Source organism: Oncorhynchus gorbuscha, linkage group LG07 (genome assembly GCF_021184085.1).
Source record: "Oncorhynchus gorbuscha isolate QuinsamMale2020 ecotype Even-year linkage group LG07, OgorEven_v1.0, whole genome shotgun sequence".
NCBI lineage: Eukaryota > Metazoa > Chordata > Actinopteri > Salmoniformes > Salmonidae > Oncorhynchus > Oncorhynchus gorbuscha.
Window position 1 is genome coordinate 49737268 of NC_060179.1, and position 19779 is coordinate 49757046.

Sequence of the window (19779 nt, forward strand, 5' to 3'; positions counted from 1 at the left end):
CTTTACATACAAAGAGGCCCAACCCACTTTTTGATTCACAATGATGAATGTCACGACAATGGGCCTCAGGATCTCGTCACGGTATCTCTGTGCATTCAAATTGCCATTGATAAAATGCAATTGTGGTCATTGTCCGTAGCTTATGCCTGCCCATACCATAACCCCACCATCACCATGGGGCTCTCTGTTCACAACGTTGACATCATCAAACCGCTTGCTCACACGACGCCATACACATGGTCTGCGGTTGTGAGGCCAGTTGGATGTACTGACAAATTCTCTAAAACGATGTTGGAGATGGCTTATGGTAGAGAAATTAACATTCAATTCTCTGGCAACAGCTCTGGTGGACATTCCTGCATTCACCATGCCAATTGCACGCTCCCTCCAAACTTGAGCCATCTATGACAAAACTGCACATTTTAGAGTGGCCTTTTATTGTCCCCAGTACAAGGTGCACCCATGTAATGATCATGTTGTTTCATCAGCTTCTTGATATGCCACACCTGTCAGGTAGATAGATTATTTTGGCAAAGAGGAAATGCTCACTAACAGGGACGTAAACAAAGTTGTGCATAACATTTGAGCTAAAACAAAAAGTGAAAATCTCATCTCATGAAACATGGGACCAACACTTTACACGTTGCTTTTACATTTTTGTTCAGTGTATATACAACATACGACATTACAAAACATATGAAGAAAATCAGACACATTTATCATCATAGAGGTCTCTGATCATTTCACTGAACTGACATAGGGGGACCAGAACATCTCATTTCAGAGATCTCGGTGAGTTGTTCCACATGAAGGGCTCAAAAAACCTCAAATCAGCTTCACCCAACCCACTTTTTGATACAAAACACAATGATAAGTTCTATATCCATCACCAGTAATAAACCTAAGTGAACAATGGAAAACAGCATCTAGGTGTTTAATTGTAGATTCTGCTGCATGCACATAGATAATATCCCCATAATCTAAAATCGACATAAGTGGCCTGGACAATTTCCTTCCTATTAACAAAAGTCAGACATGCTTTTTTTCTGTAAAATAAACCAACTTTGAACTTGAACTTCTTCACCAGCTCAGTGACATGTTTTTTAAATAACAGTTTGTCATCAAGACAGATACCAACATATTTGTAGGAAGGAACTCACGCAATTTCTGTACCGTTCAAACTAGTCATTACAAATTCATGCAAATCTAGGTTATGGGACATGCCTTTTGTTTTGATTGCATTTAGCACTACTTTTAGATCCAACAGTGACCTCTGCAACGCTTGAAAATCAGGTTGTATGTGGAAAGAACAATCAACTGACAGGCCAGGACCAGTATGACCACCAAGCTGAGATAAAATCTCTGAACCTTTTCAGTAATGATGCAGCAGTCTAAAACTGCTTGCTTAGGCAGGGAAGTAGAGGAATTGCCCCGCTTCAGCAAATTATTGTTTTTCCAGAATTTAGAGGGATCGCTAACAGAGTCTGTCATAACGCTAAAGGAAGTAGTTTGATGTGGCCTGTTTATCGGAGTCAGTGCACCCATTTCTTAATTCCCTAAATAGCTGCTAATCAGCTAACAAGCCAGTGTGTCTAGCCATTTCATATCAAGAGGAGGATTGAGAGTATAGTCGTGGCCAAAAGTTTTGAGAATGACACAAATGTTAATTTTCAAAGTCTGCTGCCTCAGAATGTATGATGGCAATTTGCATATACTCCAGAATGTTATGAAGAGTGATCAGATGAATTACAATTAATTGCAAAGTCCCTATTTTCCATGCACATGAACTGAATCCCCCCAAAACTTTTCCACTGCATTTCAGCCCTGCCACAAAAGGACCAGCTGACATCATGTCAGTAATTCTCTCGTTAAAACTTGTTAGGGATTTGGTTCCGCTGTTGGGACCAAATCAGCGGAAATTTCAAGAGCGCCACCTATAGTTTTTGATAAAACTCAAACTTTCATTAAAACACACATGCAAGGTACTGAATTAAAGCTACACTCATTGTGAATCTAGCCACCGTGTCAGATTTGTAAAATGCTTTTCGGCGAAAGCATGAGAAGCTATTATCTGATAGCATGCACCCCCCAAAGTACTGGAACGTCACCTAAAACAACAGATTTTGCGGTAGCCGGCGCTACCCAAAACGCAGAAATAAAATATAAAACATTCATTACCTTTGACGAGCTTCTTTCTTGGCACTCCTATATATCCCATAAACATCACAATTGGGTCTTTTTCCCGATTAAATCCGTCATTGTATAGCCAAAATGTAGTTTTCCTTAGACCGGTCTGATCCAGGAATATTCCATTTTACAAGACGCAACGTCACTTTTTAAAATGACAAAAGTTGCCTATAAACTTTTACAAATCACTTGAAACTACTTTTCTAAACCAACTTTAGGTATTAATAAACGTTAATAATCTATACAATTCATCACGGGGCGATCTGTATTCGATAGCAGCTAGTCTTGAAATCAGCGTCCATGTTTTCCATTTTCACAACATCCTGTGGAGAGACTAAAACAGGAAAGGCCAAAACGTCATACAACCAAGGATTAAGTAGGCTGGAAATGCCAGCACTGGCGACATCGTGTGGAAGCTGTAGGCGTTTACAGGGCATCTTCATTTATTTGCAGTCGCCTTAAACAATACATTGACTGGCGGATTAATATATTTTTTGTGTTTTTGGAGAACAGTTTTTCGAGGGATTTTTACTCCTAAACACGTTATGTTATAGCCACAGAGACTTCAGAGTGTTTTCTATACACACATACTTATCATTTGCATATACTATATTCCTGGCATGAGTAGCAGGACTTTGAAATGTTGCGCGATTTTTAACAAAAAGCTGCGAAAATTCACATGATCCATAACAGGTTTTAACACAGGTGTGAGTGTTGACGAGGACAAGGCTGGAGATCACTCTGTCATGCTGATTGAGTTCGAATAACAGACTGGAAGATTCAAAAGGAAGGTGGTGCTTGGAATCATTGTTCTTCCTCTGTCATCTATGGTTATCTGCAAGGAAACATGTCATTGCTTTGCCCAAAAAGGGCTTCACAGGGCTAAACACCCAATTGTGATGTTTATGGGATATATAGGAGTGCCAAGAAAGAAGCTCGTCAGTAATCAACTCAAATCAAATTTATTTATATAGCCCTTCGTACATCAGCTGATATCTCAAAGTGCTGTACAGAAAACCATTCTAAAACCCCAAACAGCAAGCAATGCAGGTGTAGAAGCACGGTAGGAAAAACTCCCTAGAAAGGCCAAAACCTAGGAAGAAACCTAGAGAGGAACCAGGCTATGTGGGGTGGCCGGTCCTCTTTTGGCTGTGCCGGGTGGAGATTATAACAGAACATGGCCACGGTGTTCAAATGTTCATAAATGACCAGCATGGTCAAATAATAATAATCACAGGCAGAACAGTTGAAACTGGAGCAGCAGCACGGCCAGATGGACTGGGGACAGCAAGGAGTCATCATGTCCGGTAGTCCTGAGGCATGGTCCTTGGGCTCAGGTCCTCTGAGAGAGAGAAAGAAAGAGAGAAAGAGAGAATTAGAGAGAGCATACTTAAAATTCACACAGGACACCGGATAGGACAGGAGAAGTACTGCAGATATAACAAACTGACCCTAGCCCCCCGACACATAAACTACTGCAGCATAAATTCTGGAGGCTGAGACAGGAGGGGTAAGATTGCGCCTAAATCAACCATTTATCGGATCATCAAGAACTTCAAGGTGAGCGGTTCAGTTGTTGTGAAGAAGGCTTCAGGGCACCCAAGAAAGTCCAGCAAGCGCCAGGACCGTCTCCTAAAGTTGATTCAGCTGCAGGATCAGGGAACCACCAGTACAGAGCTTGCTCAGGAATGGCAGCAGGCAGGTTTGAGGGCATCTACATGCATAGTGAGGTGAAGACTTTTGGAGGATGGCCTGGTGTCAAGAAGGGCAGCAAAGAAGCCATTTCTCTCCAGGAAAAACATCAGGGACAGACTGATATTCTGCAAAGGGTACAGGGATTGGACTGTTGAGGACTGGGGTAAAGTCATTTTCTCTGATGAACCCCCTTTCCGATTGTTTGGGGCATCCGGAAAAACCTTGTCTGGAGAAGACAAGGTTCCTGAGACCATTTATATGTGGGGTTGCTTCTCAGCCAAGGGAGTGGGCTCACTTCAAATTTTGTCTAAGAACACAGCCATGAATAAATAATGGTACCAACATCTCCCAACCATCCAGGAACAGTTTGGTGATGAACAATGCCTTTTCCAACACGATGGAGCACCTTGTCATAAGTAAAAAGTGATAACTCATTGGCTCGGGGAACAAAAAAATATATATATATTTTGGGTCCATGGCCAGGAAACTCCCCAGACCTTAATCCCATTGAGAACTTGTGGTCAATCCTCAAGAGGCGGGTGAACAAACAAAACCCCAGCAAATATGACAAACTCCAAGCATTGATTATGCAATAATGGGCTGCCATCAGTCAGTATGTGGCCCAAAAGTTTATTGACAGCATGCCAGGGCAGATTGCAGAGGTCTTGAAAAAGAAGGGTCCCCACTGAAAATATTGACTCTTTGCATCAAAAAACACTTATGCACTTGACACTTATGCAATGCTTGTAATTATACTTCAGTATTCCATAGTAACATCTGACAAAAATATCTAAAGACACTGAAGCAGCAAACTTTGTGGAAATTAATATTTGTGTCATTCTCAAAACTTTTGTCCACGACTGTACATGAAAGCATTTAAGATACTCTTTGAAGAGGTAGGGCTTCAGGTGCTTTTGGAAGATGGACACGGACTCTGATGTCCTAGCTTCAGTGAGATGCTGGTTCCACCATTGGGGTGCTAGGACAGAGATGAGCTTTGACTGGGCTGCCCTTCCATATGGGTGGTATGGCCAAGATACCAGAGGTGGCATAACGGAGTGCTCAGGTTGTGGTGTAGGGTTTGAGCATAGCCTGAAGGTAGCGAGGGGTAGTTACTTTTGCTGCTCCGTAGGCAAGTACCAGGTTTTTGTAGTGGATGCAAGCTTCAACTGGAAGCCAGTGGAGTGTGTGGAGGTGCGGGGTGAAATGGGAGAACTTAGGAAGGTTGAAAACCAGGCGGGCTGCAGGGGTTTGATGGCACAAGCAGGTAGCCCAGCCAAAAGAAAGTTGCAGTAGTCAGGACGGGAGATGATAAGTGCCTGAATTAGGTCCTGCACCTCTTCCTGTGTGAGGTAGGGTCGTACTCTACAGATGTTGTACTCTACGGAGTGAGTCACTACTTTGATGTTTGCAGAAAACAACAGGGTGTTGTCCAGGGTCACTCCAATGTTCCTTGCACTGTGGGAGGGTGACTCTGGAGTTGTCAACCGGGATGGAGATTTCTTTGAGCGGTCAGGCCTTCCCCGGGAGGAAGAGCAGCTCCGTCTTGTTGAGCTTGAGGTGGTGGGCCGACATCCGTATCACCACCTCAGTGTCAGAAGGGGGTAAGGAGAAATGTAGTCAAGTGCCATCCGCATAGCAATGATAGGGGAGACCATGTGAAGATATGACGCAGCCGAGTGACTTGGTGTATATAGAGAAGAGGAGAGGGCCTATAACCGAGCCCTGGGGGACACCAGTAGTGAGAGTATGTGGTGTAGACACAGATTCTCTCCATGTCACCTGGTAGGAGTGGCCTTCTGGGTACGATGCAATTCAAGAGTGTGCAGAGCCTGAGACACCCAGCACTGAGAGGGGGGAGAGGAGGATCTGTTTCACGGTGAAGGCAAGGGATAGATCTAGGAGGATGAGAACAGAGGAGAGAGAGTCAGCTTTGGCAGTGTGGAGAGCCTCCATGACACAGAAAAGAGCCGTCTCGACTGAGTGACCCATCTTGAAGCCTGAATGGTTAGGGTCAAGTAGATCGTTCTGAGAGAGATAACGAGAGAGTTGATCAGAGACAGCACACTCAAGTGTTTTGGAAAGGACATAAAGAAGGGATACAGGTCTATAGTTTGACATCAGATGAGTCGAGTGTTGGTTTCTTGAGGGGAGCGATTTGAGTCGTTTTGAAGTCAGAGGGGATGCAGCCAATGGTCATGGATGAGTTTATGAGGGTAGTGAGGAATGGGATGGCCTGGAGAAGGGAGGAGGGGATGGGTTCGGTTACTAATTGCTGATTGCCTAGGAGAGACATATTTTGGTTTATGGACACTTTTATAACCAACAGCTCATATATTTTGGAGACAGGGATGCTAAGAGAGCATGATGCCACAAGAGAAGATTTTACATAAATGGTCACCCCTCCAACCTTTTTAGTCTATTACATCTGAAAGTCCAACCCCTCTGTGACATTTGAAAATAACAGGAGTATCTATGGAGACAAAAGAGTCTATAGAACTGGATTAGCTAGCCACAATAGGCTTCCTGATTGGACTCAACGTTGTAGAGCCATCAGTAGAATGAGGTAAATGTGCACAAGATTACTATTGACAATACCCATATGCTTATGAGCACATGTAGCCAAACGATAGCTTGATACGAAACTATAAATAGTATAGGTGGCACTAACAACAGTGGGTTCCTTTATGGTAGTTAACAGAGCTTTGGTGAGGACTGAAATACTGTACAATTATTGATATTAATTTGCAAACCATAAAATGCTGGATTTAGGGTTCCCACTAGTTAACACATCCACATAGTCAAAATTGTCGATATCGTAGAAGTTCAGGAAAAAACAAACATTTAAGTTAGGAATAAGGTTAGGGTTAGGTTTAAAATCAGATCTTAATCAAATAAATGGTAGAAATAGACGAGATTTAGCCATAATTATTACATTTTGGCTGCGTTATCTAGCGACAACCTGGATTTAGGCTTGCAGGGTCTAGCATCAGGGTTAGATGCTATTGCATAGCTACAGTCAGATGTAAGTATTTTTGTTGTTGTCGTGCTTGTGAGCGTCGTGCTTGTGAGATTCTTTCACCTTTTGGTTGAGTGAGATTGTTGTTTTACTTGCGGTTACAAAATCTTAGACCAACAATCCAGTTGTAACCTTATTAATACTGTTATGCTTGATTGTTGTAAAGGTATGTTGCTTTAAAGTGTCACCGTATGTGCAGTTATTGTAATGTCTAGTCGTTGCTGTGGTCCAATCTGAGTATTATTATGTCTGGATGTCTGTAATGTGTGTCTGATTGGGGTTGTAGTTACGTCTGACCGTTGAAAAATCCGATTCTTGTAAGGTGTGCCCGTTGTGTCTTATTATAATATCCTGTTTCCCCTCTTCTCCAGCTGGGCTCAGGAGTTTCTCGGTGAGGAGAACAGAGGTCTGGACGTCCTGGTTGACTACCTGTCCTTCGCCCAATGTGCCGTCACGTAAGTACCAGTCCTTCACATCTACAGCGCCTTCAGAAAGTATTCCTTCTCCTTGACTTGTTACACATTTTGTTGTGTTACAGCCTGAATTCAACATGGATTAAATCGTTGTTTTTTTCCACTCACCTGCACACAATACCCCATAGTGACAAAGTGAAATCATGTTTTTTTTTTACATCTAATTTACATAGGTATTCACACCCCTGAGTCAATACTTTGTAGAATCAACTCAAACTGAGTCAAATAAAAAAAAAGTGACACAATAAAATAACAATAACGAGGCTATATGCAGGGGGTACCGGACCGAGTTAATGGTCGGGGTTCAGGTTAGTCGAGGTAATATGTACATGTCGGGGTAAAGTGACTGTGCATAGATAATACACCGAGAGTAAAAGCAGAGTAAATAAAAAGAGATTCAATGTAAATAGTCCGGTTAGCCATTTGATTAAATGTTTAGCAATCTTATGGCTTGGGGGTAGAAGGAGCCTTTTTTTAGGACCTTCCTCTGAAACCGCCTGGAGACTGTTGTCCTTCATGCAGGTTCTCCCATTTCAGCCAAGGAACTAGTTCTGTCAGAGTGGTCAGAGTGGTGCTTTGTCACCATCAGCAAGGTCCTTATTGTCCGGTTGTTCAGTTTCAATATACGTACTAATGATGGAGACCACGTTGCTCTTGGAAACTTTCAACACACTAGAAATTGATTCTTTATAAGGGCACAACCCGAGACCCAGACACGGGAGGCAGATGGTTTGAATCTCTGATATTTATTATAATCCTAAAGGGTAGGCAAGAGAATGGTCGTGGACAGGCAAAAGATCAAAACCAGGTCAGAGTCCAGGAGGTACAAAGTGGCAGGCAGGCAGAATGGTCAGGCAGGCGGGTTCAGAGTCCAGACAGGCAAGGGTCACAACCGGCAGGACTAGCAAAAACAGAGCGAAGGTAACAGCTGGAGAACGGGAAAAACATGCTGGTTGACTTTACAAAAAATACAAACTATTGTGTGTGGTATTGTGTGTAGATGGGAGAGACAAAAACATATATTTCATCCATTTTGAATTGAGGCTGTAACACAACAAAATGTGGAATAAGTAAAGGGCAATAAATACTTTCTGAAGGCCCTTGTACGTGAATGGGACAATCTGTGAGGAAAATGTTTAGATGTTTAGGCTTCAACATGACGTAGGTCTTTATGGTAGTTCTGGTTCTTTCCTTCTTTTTGGGACACTTTAGTAATGAAACATATCTGAGGGCTTTAGAGTTAACATTTAAATTAACTTTAATATTCCACATTGATAATATTGGGTCAACTCTCCCATTCATGTCCAAATTCCTGCTACTTTGGACTCTCAGCTATGACATGGAAAGTTTGGACAATGGGACTTCCACACCAGAAAAATCAGTGGAGGACTTGACTAGGAGTGCCAGTAACTCTCCAACCCATGGTGGTTCTAAAGCTGCTCGTGCCCTTACTGTGAGGTGAGTGTTACCAGGAATTGGTGAGAAGAATGGACATGAGCTTCTGTCTGTTAGATTTACATTTACATTTACATTTAAGTCATTTAGCAGACGCTCTTATCCAGAGCGACTTACAAATTGGTGCAATCACCTTATGACATCCAGTGGGACAGTCACTTAACAATAGTGCATCTAAAACTTAGGGGGGGTGGGGTGAGAGGGATTACTTAACCTATCCTAGGTATTCCTTAAAGAGGTGGGGTTTCAGGTGTCTCCGGAAGGTGGTGATTGACTCCGCTGTCCTGGCGTCGTGAGGGAGTTTGTTCCACCATTGGGGGGCCAGGGCAGCGAACAGTTTTGACTGGGCTGAGCGGGAGCTGTACTTCCTCAGTGGTAGGGAGGCGAGCAGGCCAGAGGTGGATGAACGCAGTGCCCTTGTTTGGGTGTAGGGCCTGATCAGAGCCTGGAGGTACTGAGGTGCCGTTCCCCTCACAGCTCCGTAGGCAAGCACCATGGTCTTGTAGCGGATGCGAGCTTCAACTGGAAGCCAGTGGAGAGAACGGAGGAGCGGGGTGACGTGAGAGAACTTGGGAAGGTTGAACACCAGACGGGCTGCGGCGTTCTGGATGAGTTGAAGGGGTTTAATGGCACAGGCAGGGAGCCCAGCCAACAGCGAGTTGCAGTAATCCAGACGGGAGATGACAAGTGCCTGGATTAGGACCTGCGCCGCTTCCTGTGTGAGGCAGGGTCGTACTCTGCGGATGTTGTAGAGCATGAACCTACAGGAACGGGCCACTGCCTTGATGTTAGTTGAGAACGACAGGGTGTTGTCCAGGATCACGCCAAGGTTCTTGGCGCTCTGGGAGGAGGACACAATGGAGTTGTCAACCGTGATGGCGAGATCATGGAACGGGGAGTCCTTCCCCGGGAGGAAGAGCAGCTCCGTCTTGCCGAGGTTCAGCTTGAGGTGGTGATCCGTCATCCACACTGATATGTCTGCAAGACATGCAGAGATGCGATTCGCCACCTGGTCATCAGAAGGGGGAAAGGATAGATGGGACAGAGGTTGGACTACACTTGTAGTTCTTGCATCCTAGATTCATGGGCATTAATTGTGAGGAAAGAACAATGACTCTCACTCATCCCACACACATTGTGACATACACACACCCCATTTCCCCTGCCATCAAGCTAGAGTTGAAAAACAAATGGCGTAACAAATGTCAACATTCTCATAAGGCCTACCAAATGTTGGAAATTATAAGCAGAAACTTCATTTAATTTACAGACACACTCACACACCTCTATAATCCTTTTCATCTGGAGGAACCACATTGCTGTCACACTAACTGTTTTGTAGGGTAAATGTTGGATGCAGCATGCCTCCCTCTCAACAATGTAGTCTGTCTAAATGTAAATGTGAGCAATATCTGACTAGGGGCAAAGCATCAGACATTACACCCATCAACAGACATCTTGAAGTCAATTTTGGGGCACTGTCTGTCATTGATACTTCCAAGAGGAGTGTGCGTGAGCGTCGCAAAACAAATTTAGAAATCCTTCTTATTCAAGTATTGCACCCACACTGCACGCGCGCGCCAACGAGCGTCTGCGACGCCAAGGGCTAAAACATAATTCATTCCTATTTCTGAAGCAAATCGCGCTGCAAGTCCTGCCTCTCCCATCTCCTCATTGGTTTATAGAAGCAGGTACCCACGCGCCATCTCCTCATTGGTTATACCCACGTGGGTGAAAGAAAGACGAGCTGTTTTGCCTGTCGTCGTGGTAATACAATGAAAGTTTAGATGCGATCACCATATGAATTAAATGATGAAAACGCCTGGAAGGAGGAGAGATGACTAGAAACGATTCGGTTGGCCGTTTTATGTGTGGCTTAATTGTCGGAGTAGAGGTCCATGTGCATTTCAGGTTAAATAACAACTCAATGTTTATATCCCTGGACAAATTAGCTCGCAACAGCAAGCTAGCTAAATAGGACAAATTAACGTTAGCTAGCAGGTGCAAGCTAACTAGCTACATTGCTTACATGTTTAGTTATTTTCGACTTGTCCCCAAATTAATGTGTGTGTGTGGGGGGCTAGAATGACTCTAGCACTGAACATGTAGGCGAGGGAGTCATTCTTAATCTATGAACAATTTTGAAGTATGTAATCATTCTAAACACAGAGAGTTTACATTGTGTAGCTATTTAAACATACATTTACATTTAAGTCATTTAGCAGACGAGCGACTTACAAGGGATTTGAATGAAAATGTGTTACTACGGCTTTGGTGTTATATAATAACCCCACATTTGTGCAATGCAAAGCGCTATGCATGAGTAATAACATGTTAATAACAGCTACGTTTCTCACCTGGCAGATTAAACTCTCTCCACAACAGGAAAGCGCTGAGGAAGTCCCGCCTTGTCAGTCAGAAAGACGACGTTCACCTCTGCATCATGTGTCTACGTGCCATCATTAACTACCAGGTACATACCTCCCCATGGAAACCTTATTTAACCTTTATTCAACCTATAATATTTTGCCAAGTAGGCCTATTCACCTCTATGTCTACTGTTAGAACAGAGCGACTCAATAGAGTTAGCTAGGAATAACGTTTATTTTAGCCTCACAGTTTGTGGTTTTTCACACCGTAACTTGATGCCTCCCTCCTGTGCTGGGAGACTGAAAAAAAGACAGTTGACGAGGCTTTGTGTCAGTAGGAATCAAGTCTACCCTGCAGTATATGTCAAATGACTGACAATGATGATGACGGACAACTGTGTGTATGTGTGTTTAGTCTGGGTTTAACCTGGTGATGACCCACCCATGCTGTGTGAACGAGATCACGCTCAGCCTCAACAACAGGAACCCCAGGTGAAGACCTGTATTATTAGTGTGTGTGTGTGGAGTTTGTATTTCTGTCTGTTGTGTAAAATAACATTGTGGTTGAGTGTGTGTGTGCGTGTGTTTTTTAGTTTTACTATCTTTGTGGGGACCAGAAGTGGGGACATTTCGCCTGTCCACAGAAGGAAAAAGGCTATGTTAGGCTTAGCGCTTAGGTTTAATGTCAGGGTTACAATAGGGTTACGGTTCGGGTTTAGAGTAAGGAGTTAGGCTTATGGGTTTGGGGTTAAGGTTAAGGGCTATGTAAAATAGGATTTTGAATGGGAACCAATTGTTTGGCCCCCACAAGGATAGTAAAACAAACGTGAGTGTGTGCGTGCGTACGTGTTTGTGTGTGTATGAGGGTATTATAATGTACACTTCTACCCATCAGGACCAAGGCCCTGGTGCTGGAGCTGCTGGCTGCCGTGTGTCTAGTGAGGGGGGGTCATGACATCATCCTCTCCGCCTTCGACAACTTCAAAGAGGTTTGAGGGTTATCCAAGACGACAGTCTCTTCGCCAACAAGCCCTACACCCCTCTCTCAATACTCTCAATATCATATTACATGTCATAGAGGCTCCCAGTTTCCCAAATCTCCCATTGACGTCACAGTGCACAATTTTACGCAACGCTTACATTAGTTACATGCAGAGATCTCTCCAAAAATTAGGACTTGGCCATCAGTCGCCTGCGTGCTTTCCTTGACTCACACTAGCAGTGTGAACACGGCTCACTCCAAGTCAAACTCTCAACCCCCATCCAAAGACATCCTGTCTCAGTTTGAAACCCCACCACCCCCTTCACACATCGGACCCCATGGCAGCTGTCGTAGCAGTTGTCCCCTATAAGCAGACACAAAGTAAATAAGGGGTGGGGGTGAGGGGGGGGGGGGAGCACAAACATTCGTAACATTTGTTGGCAACATGACAGTTGAACTTTTCTGTGGACCTTTCATCAGTGTCTGTCAAGGGAGCAACTGTTGCCAACAGAAAAAGACCTCCATGAATAGGGTTACCCAGACATTGTGATGTAGACCTGGGTATTATTAGCAGTGGGCAGATCTTCGTACTTGAGGCCCCACTGCAACCTAGGGGTAGTTGCCCCTAAGCACTGATCTGTGGTCAGTTTTGTCTTTTGTCTTTCCTGATTGGCATAAGTAGGAATGGGGTGAGTGAAGCTGATCCTAGATCAGTAGTTATGTGAAACCTCTCCCTAGTGCGGATAATTACATGGACATTGACCAGAGCAGACAACTCTCTATCAAAAGGTCTCACATTCGCTCGTTTCCTATGACGTATGTCTGGTGGCTTGAGGAAGTATCAGAACACATGATATATCAGTGTTGGTTACTTACAGTCCGCATTTTTAAAGACCTATAATATGACACTCAGAGATAGGCATCGGTTAAACAACACACACAAAGTTGTGAAATATTTAAAAGAGGGATTGAGTTTTTCTACCCTCTTTCAAATCAGCTCGATAAAAGTCATCAATAATTGCGCTATCCAGAGCTCTCGCCTCATATTCAATCGCACACGTTGTTTACGCAATACCTTAGAGTAGTATCCTCGCATCCGTTTACAGAGCTGGCATCAAAAGTGGCACAGTGAGTGGTCCTTGTTTCGGTACAGCGCAGAGAGACTGTGTGGGTGAGAGACTAATGGAGGGAGAGAGCGAGAGATGACAGATAGCACATTGTAGAGGAGTGAAGTAGCGGAGGCGGAAGTGCTGCGGGCCAGGCTGGCTCCTGTTGCCCACAGTGGCAGAGCGTGGGCATTGTTGGGGTACAGGCTGGCAGGTTGAAGTGCAGGCCTGCATTATTTAGTGGACATGAGCGGGTAGAGGGGAAGGCGGCGTGAGTCCGTAAAGACATATCACACACGTGATAATGGATATCACACAATAAGAGTTGTCCAACTGATATATTTCAGTTTCAAACACACTACTTACTCCTAGAGTGCAGAGTGTTCTGAACCCACTTCTGTATGTAGGAGTAATGCTGATGTTTTCTCTTCCATTATTAAAGTCAGTTTACTTCTATTATTGAAGTCATTTGTGATGGCCTAGGGGCGGAGAGAGAGTGGGAGGGAGGAGAGGCATAACAAGTGAAAGATAGACCGCGTGGGGTACAGCTGGCTGTATTTAAGGATACCCCCCCGTGCATATTTGTAGTGTTGCAGTGCAGAATTATGTGCCCAATCGAAAAACTTTTTGCCTTCCATTTATGTCGTTCATAAGGTATGTGGAGAGAAGAGCCGCTTTGAGAAGCTCATGGAGTATTTCTGCAATGAAGAAAGCAACATTGACTTTATGGTGAGTCTGGCTCCAAAGTGCGCAAATCGAGTTCATTAGGTGTTCCTTATGTCCATCTCCATCTGTACACAGAAGAGATATTGCTCAGACTTGAGAATCAAGTTAGAGTAGATGTCAACTTGTCTCCATTGATGTAAACCATTGAAATTACGCGAGCATAGATTTCCCACGGTGTACCATGCCATCGCCTACTGTTTATGTCCACCAGGTGGCGTGCATGCAGTTCATCAACATTGTGGTCCACTCAGTGGAGAACATGAACTGTAGGGTCCATCTGCAGTATGAGTTTACCCACCATGGCCTGGATGACTATCTAGAGGTGAGTGAAACAGAATCACAGAGAGAAGTTTCCCCTCAACCACTGACACGTGGTCAGATATTTTCAGAAAATATCGAAATATACCCCCTATTTTTTTTTAAAGAATATGACTTATAATACCTTATAATTATAACTTATAACATTAGTACAGCTGTCTTTCCTTAACATCACCAAAAAAATCTAAGGATGCATAATTCCAATGAGTATGTTTTTGTTGTCATAGGAGACTTCATTTGAAGGTAAACCAATTATGCATTTGTGGGCACATCATTAAATAAAACAATAGTAATGTATCTCTATGTTTGTCTATATATACAGTGCATTCGGAAAGTATTCAGACCCCTTCACTTCTTCCATATTTTGTTACGTTACAGCCTTATTCTAAAATGTAATAAACAAATAACAATCCTCATCAATCTACACACAATACCCCATAACGACAAAGCGGTAACAGGTTTTACGAAATGTTTGCATATGTATAAAAAATAAATCAAAAATGAAATACCTTATTTACATAAATATTCAAACCATTCAGACCCTATGAGACTCGAAATTGAGCTCAGGTGCATCCTGTTTCCACCTGTGGTAAATTCAATTGATTGGAAATTATTTGGAAAAGCACACACCTGTCTATATAAGGTCCCACAGTTGACAGTGCATGTCAGATCAAAAACCAAGCCATGAGGTTGAAGGAATTGTCCGTAGAGCTCCAAGACAGGATTATGTCGAGGCACAGTTCTAGTGAAGTGTACCCAAAAATGTCTGCAGTACTGAAGGTCCCCAAGTACACAGTGATCTCCACCATTCTTAAATGGAAGACGTTTGGAACCACCAACGCTCTTCCTAGAGCTGGCCGCCAGGCTAAACTGAGCATTCGGGGGAGAAGGGCATTGGTCAGGGAGGTGACCAATAACCCAATGGTCACTCTGACAGAGCTCCAGATTTCGTCTGTGAAGATGGGAGAACTTTCCAGAAGGACAACCATCTCTGCAACACTCCACCAATCAGGCATTTATGGTAGTGGCCAAATGGAAGCCACTCCTCAGTAAGGCACATGACAGCCCACTTGGAGTTTGCCAAAAGGCACCTAATGGACTCAGACCATGAGAAACACGATTATCTGGTATTATTAGCAAAGTACAGAGCGATCCTTAATGAAAACCTGCTCCAGAGTGCTCAGGACCTCAGACTGGGGCAAAGATTCACCTTCCAACAGGACAACGACCCTAAGCACACAGCCAAGACAATGCAGGAGTGGCTTCGGGACAAGTCTCTGAATGTTCTTGAGTGGCCCAGGCAGAGCCTTGATTTCAACCCAATCGTACATCTTTGGAGAGAACTGAAAATAGCTGTGCAGCAATGCCCCCCAAATGGGAGAAACTCCCCAAATACAGGTGTGCCAAGCTTGTAAGGTCATATCCAAGAAGACTCGGCTGTAATCGCTGCCAAAGGTGCTTCAACAAAGTGCAGAGTAAAGGGTCTGAATACTTATGCAAATGTGATATTTCCTTTTTTTATTTAATCAAATTGAGAACAAGGCTGTAACGTGACAACGTTTTGAAAAAGTGAAGGGGTCTCAATACTTTCCGAATGCACTGTATGTGTGCATGTGTCCCTCTGTCATGCACAGAGGTTAAAGTTCACGGAGAGTGACCGGCTGCTGGTGCAGATCCAGGCCTACCTGGACAACGTGTTTGATGTGGGGGCTCTGCTGGAGGATGCAGAGACCAAGAACGCCCTGTTGGAACACATGGAGGAGCTGCAGGAGCACAATGCACAGGTATACCATAAAAGGACACACATCCTCTATGTAACCTCTATTCTGATGTGTTGCACCCGGGTGAACTTGGCGCTTTGCTTGTACACACGTTGAAGGTTTAGAGTAAGTAGATGTGCTGTGCGTTTCTACATGTGTCTGTGCGGCTATATAAGTGTGTGTACATGTGTGTGTTTTAGATAAGCAGCAGACTGGAAGAGAGCGAGAGGGAGGCGTTTGAGAAAGTGTCTGAGCTGGAGAAGCAACTCATCCAGACCACCAAAGAGGTGGAGCTCCTAAAGGTAGACCTATCACCTAACCACAGTCCATTACATTCACAAAGAAGATTTGCGTTAGATCCCAAACTAATACCTAGGCTATAGCTCAGAGGGCTAACACACAGACATGTTTGTCTGTGTAACAGGAGAGTCTGCGTGAGTCCTGTGCCCAGGGGACCATTCTACAACAGCGGGAGATAGAACGAGAGATAGAACGAGAGAGGGAAAAAGAGCGGGCGAGGGATAGAGATCGTTCGGCCCAGGCCTTATCGGAGCTGGAGGAGAAAGTTCAGGGGCTTGTGTGCCAGGGGCTGATTCGAATGGAGCGCACATCCTCGGGACACCTGGACCTCCATGTGGTCCCTGTCATCCCTCCTGTTTCCATCCCTGCAAAAACAGGTGAGCTACAAGCCACACACATGGGCTCAGAAACCATGTCAGAAATGAAGAGTTTCATTGCAAAACGCTAGATATCAATTTTCTGAAATGTTGGGAAAATTAGCTTTTATTGTTTGAAGAAATTATGAAAGAGATTGGTGTATTTTTTTCTCACTATCTAGTCATGGCATGGGGTTGTTTAATGACAAACAGGTATTTGTTCAAATCTATTACTGGTTTATTTTCAGAGTCAAATTATCATGTTATCAATGCTATGTACCAGGCTCACTCTCAGAAAAATAAATAGTATTGCTAGGTTTTTCACAGTAAAATGAAGCAAATAAGTACATTTATATATATATATATATATATTTAAATACAGTAATATGAGATATGTATGTAAAAAATGTACATTTGACATTTTAGTCATTCAGCATAATATCTGATCCAAGGCGACTTAAAGGTCCAATGCAGCCATTTTTATCTCAATGTCAAATCATTTCTTGGAAACAATTAAGTATCTCACTGTGATTGTTTTAAATTAAAATGGTCAAAAAATAATGAAAAAGAGCAATTTCTCAAGCAATAATTTAGCTAGGACTGTCTGGGAGTAAAGTGGGGAGGGGAAAACAGAAAACTAGCTATTATTGACAGAGAGGTTTGGATTTTTTTACTTTTTTTTTTCATCTACACACCATAATGACAAAGTGAAAATGTTTGCACATTTATTGAAACTGAAATACATAAATATCTCATTTACATAAGTATTCATACACCTGAGTCAATACTTTGTAGAAGCACAGCTGTGAGTCTTTCTGGGTCTCTTAGCTTTCCACACCTGGATTGTGCAACATTTGCCCATTTATTGATCATTGCTAGACAACCATTTTCAGGTCTTGCCATAGATTAAATTCAAATTCAAGTAAATTTAAAGTAAATTTAAGTCAAAACTGTAACTCAGGAACATTCACTATCTTCTTGGTAAGCAACTTCAGTGTAGCTATGGCCTTGTGTTTAATGTTATTTTACTTCTGAAAGGTGAATTCATTTCCCAGTATCTGGTGGAAAGCAGACTGAACCAGGTTTTCCTCTAGGATTTTGCATGTGCTTAGCTCCATTCCATTTTTTTTTAAATCCTGAAAAACCTCCCAGTCCTTAACAATTACAAACATACCCATAACATAATGCAGCCACCACTATGCTTGATAATATGGAGAGTGGTACTCGGTAATGAATTGGATTTGCCCCAAACATACTGTAACACTTTGTATTCAGGACAACAAGTTAGTTTCTTAGCCACATTTTTTGCAGTACTACTTTAGTGCCTTGTTGCAAACAGGATTCTGTGCAGGCTTCCTTCATTTCACTCTGCCAATTAGGTTAGTATTGTGGAGTGACTACAATGTTGTTGATCCATCCTCAGTTTTCCACTATCACAGCCATTAAACACTGTAACTGTTTTAAAGTCACGCACCATTGGCCTCATGGTGAAATCCGTGAGAGATTTCCTTCCTCTCTGGCAAATGAGTTAGGAAGAACTCCTGTATCTTTGTAATGACTGTGCGTATTGGTACACCATCCACAGTGTAATAAACAACTTCACCATGCTCAAAGGGATATTCAATGGCTGCTTTTTGAATTGTACTGTACCAAAGGGGTTGAATACTTATTGATGTAACGGCGTTCGTCTGTTGAATGAAGAGAGTAGGACCGAAATGCAGCGTGTAGGTTACTCATGCCTTTAATGAATGTGCAGGCGCAGTACTTGAAAATAACTGAATCTAAATACAAAAACAACAGAACGGAACGTGAAACTAATTACAGCCTATCTGGTGACTACTATACAGAGACAGGTACAAACACCCACAAAATACAAAGCGAACTCAGGCTACCTAAATATGGTTCCCAATCAGAGACAACGATAAGCACCTGACTCCAATTGAGAATCGCTTCAGGCAGCCAAGCCTATACAACACCCCTAATTAGCCGCGATCCCAAATACTACAAACCCCAATACGAAAACAACATATAAACCCATGTCACACCCTGGCCTACCCAAACATATAACAAAAACACAAAATACAATGACCAAGGCGTGACAATTGACACAAGACATTTCAGCTTTCCATTTTTTATTAATTTGTAGAAATGTCTGAAAACATAATTGCACTTCTACATTAAAGGGTGTTGTGTGTAGGCCAGTGACTCAAAAATATCTGAATTGAATACATTTTAAATTCAGGCTATAACATAACAAAATGCGTAAATAGTAAAGGGGTGTCAATGCTTTCTGAAGGCATTGTAATTTATGTCACCAGGTAGGCCAAAACTCCATTCCACCAAAGCAGGCTGTAATTTCAGTGGTCTTTTCAAACAACTCTTACATTATTAGAATTTTCACAGTTTCACAGTATTATTCCGACCTCATAGTATGGTATACATAGTATACAGATAACTGACAAAATAAAGGAAACACCAACATAAAGTTTCATAATAGGGTGTTGGCCAGAACAGCATCAATGCACCTTGGCATATTCTACAAGTGTCTGGAACTCTATTGGAGGGATGTGACACCTTTCTTCCATGAGAAATTCCGTCATTTGTTGATGGTGGTGGAAAACGCCATCTCAGGCGTTGGTCCAGAATACCCATACGTGTTCTCTTTGGTTGAGATCTGGTGACTGTGTAATAAATGGAGCTATAAACCTTTAATGATGAGTTACTCCACCTCAAGAATTCAATTTGGAGAAAAGCTCAGCACACGCATACTCTGGCTAACTGGCTCTCATGAGAAATAACTGCACTCAGGCTATCCGGAGGGCCAAAGTTAGTTATTTTAAGGAGCAGTTCTCTCTAAGTGGGTCTAACTCCAAGAAGTTCTGGAAAATGATTAAAGACCTGGAGAATAGGCCCTTCTCCTCACAGCTGCCTATGTCCCTTAATGTTGATGATGTGGCTGTTAATGACTAGGAGCACATGTCTAAGCTCTTTAATCACCACTTCATTAAGTCAGGATTCCTATTCGACTCAGCC

At 43.0% G+C, this 19779-nt stretch overlaps 1 protein-coding gene across 7 annotated transcripts in view; it reads left to right on the top strand.

The window, feature by feature from the left end:
- The window catches only part of LOC124039964 (formin-like protein 1), a 68790-nt gene that overhangs the window by 29992 nt on the left and 19019 nt on the right, over window positions 1-19779 (top strand). For 3 of the 7 annotated variants that reach the window (XM_046356559.1, XM_046356560.1, XM_046356561.1), the window contains exons 5-14: window positions 7273-7356; window positions 8707-8832; window positions 11194-11302; window positions 11614-11690; window positions 12094-12187; window positions 13941-14015; window positions 14224-14334; window positions 15965-16114; window positions 16291-16392; window positions 16515-16767. In XM_046356559.1, the coding sequence (XP_046212515.1) occupies window positions 7273-7356; window positions 8707-8832; window positions 11194-11302; window positions 11614-11690; window positions 12094-12187; window positions 13941-14015; window positions 14224-14334; window positions 15965-16114; window positions 16291-16392; window positions 16515-16767 (1181 nt within the window). Of the gene's footprint in view, window positions 1-7272; window positions 7357-8706; window positions 8833-10566; window positions 10741-11193; window positions 11303-11613; window positions 11691-12093; window positions 12188-13940; window positions 14016-14223; window positions 14335-15964; window positions 16115-16290; window positions 16393-16514; window positions 16768-19779 lie in introns of those variants that run through there. The other 4 variants (XM_046356562.1, XM_046356565.1, XM_046356563.1 and 1 more) reach the window with 3 other exon arrangements.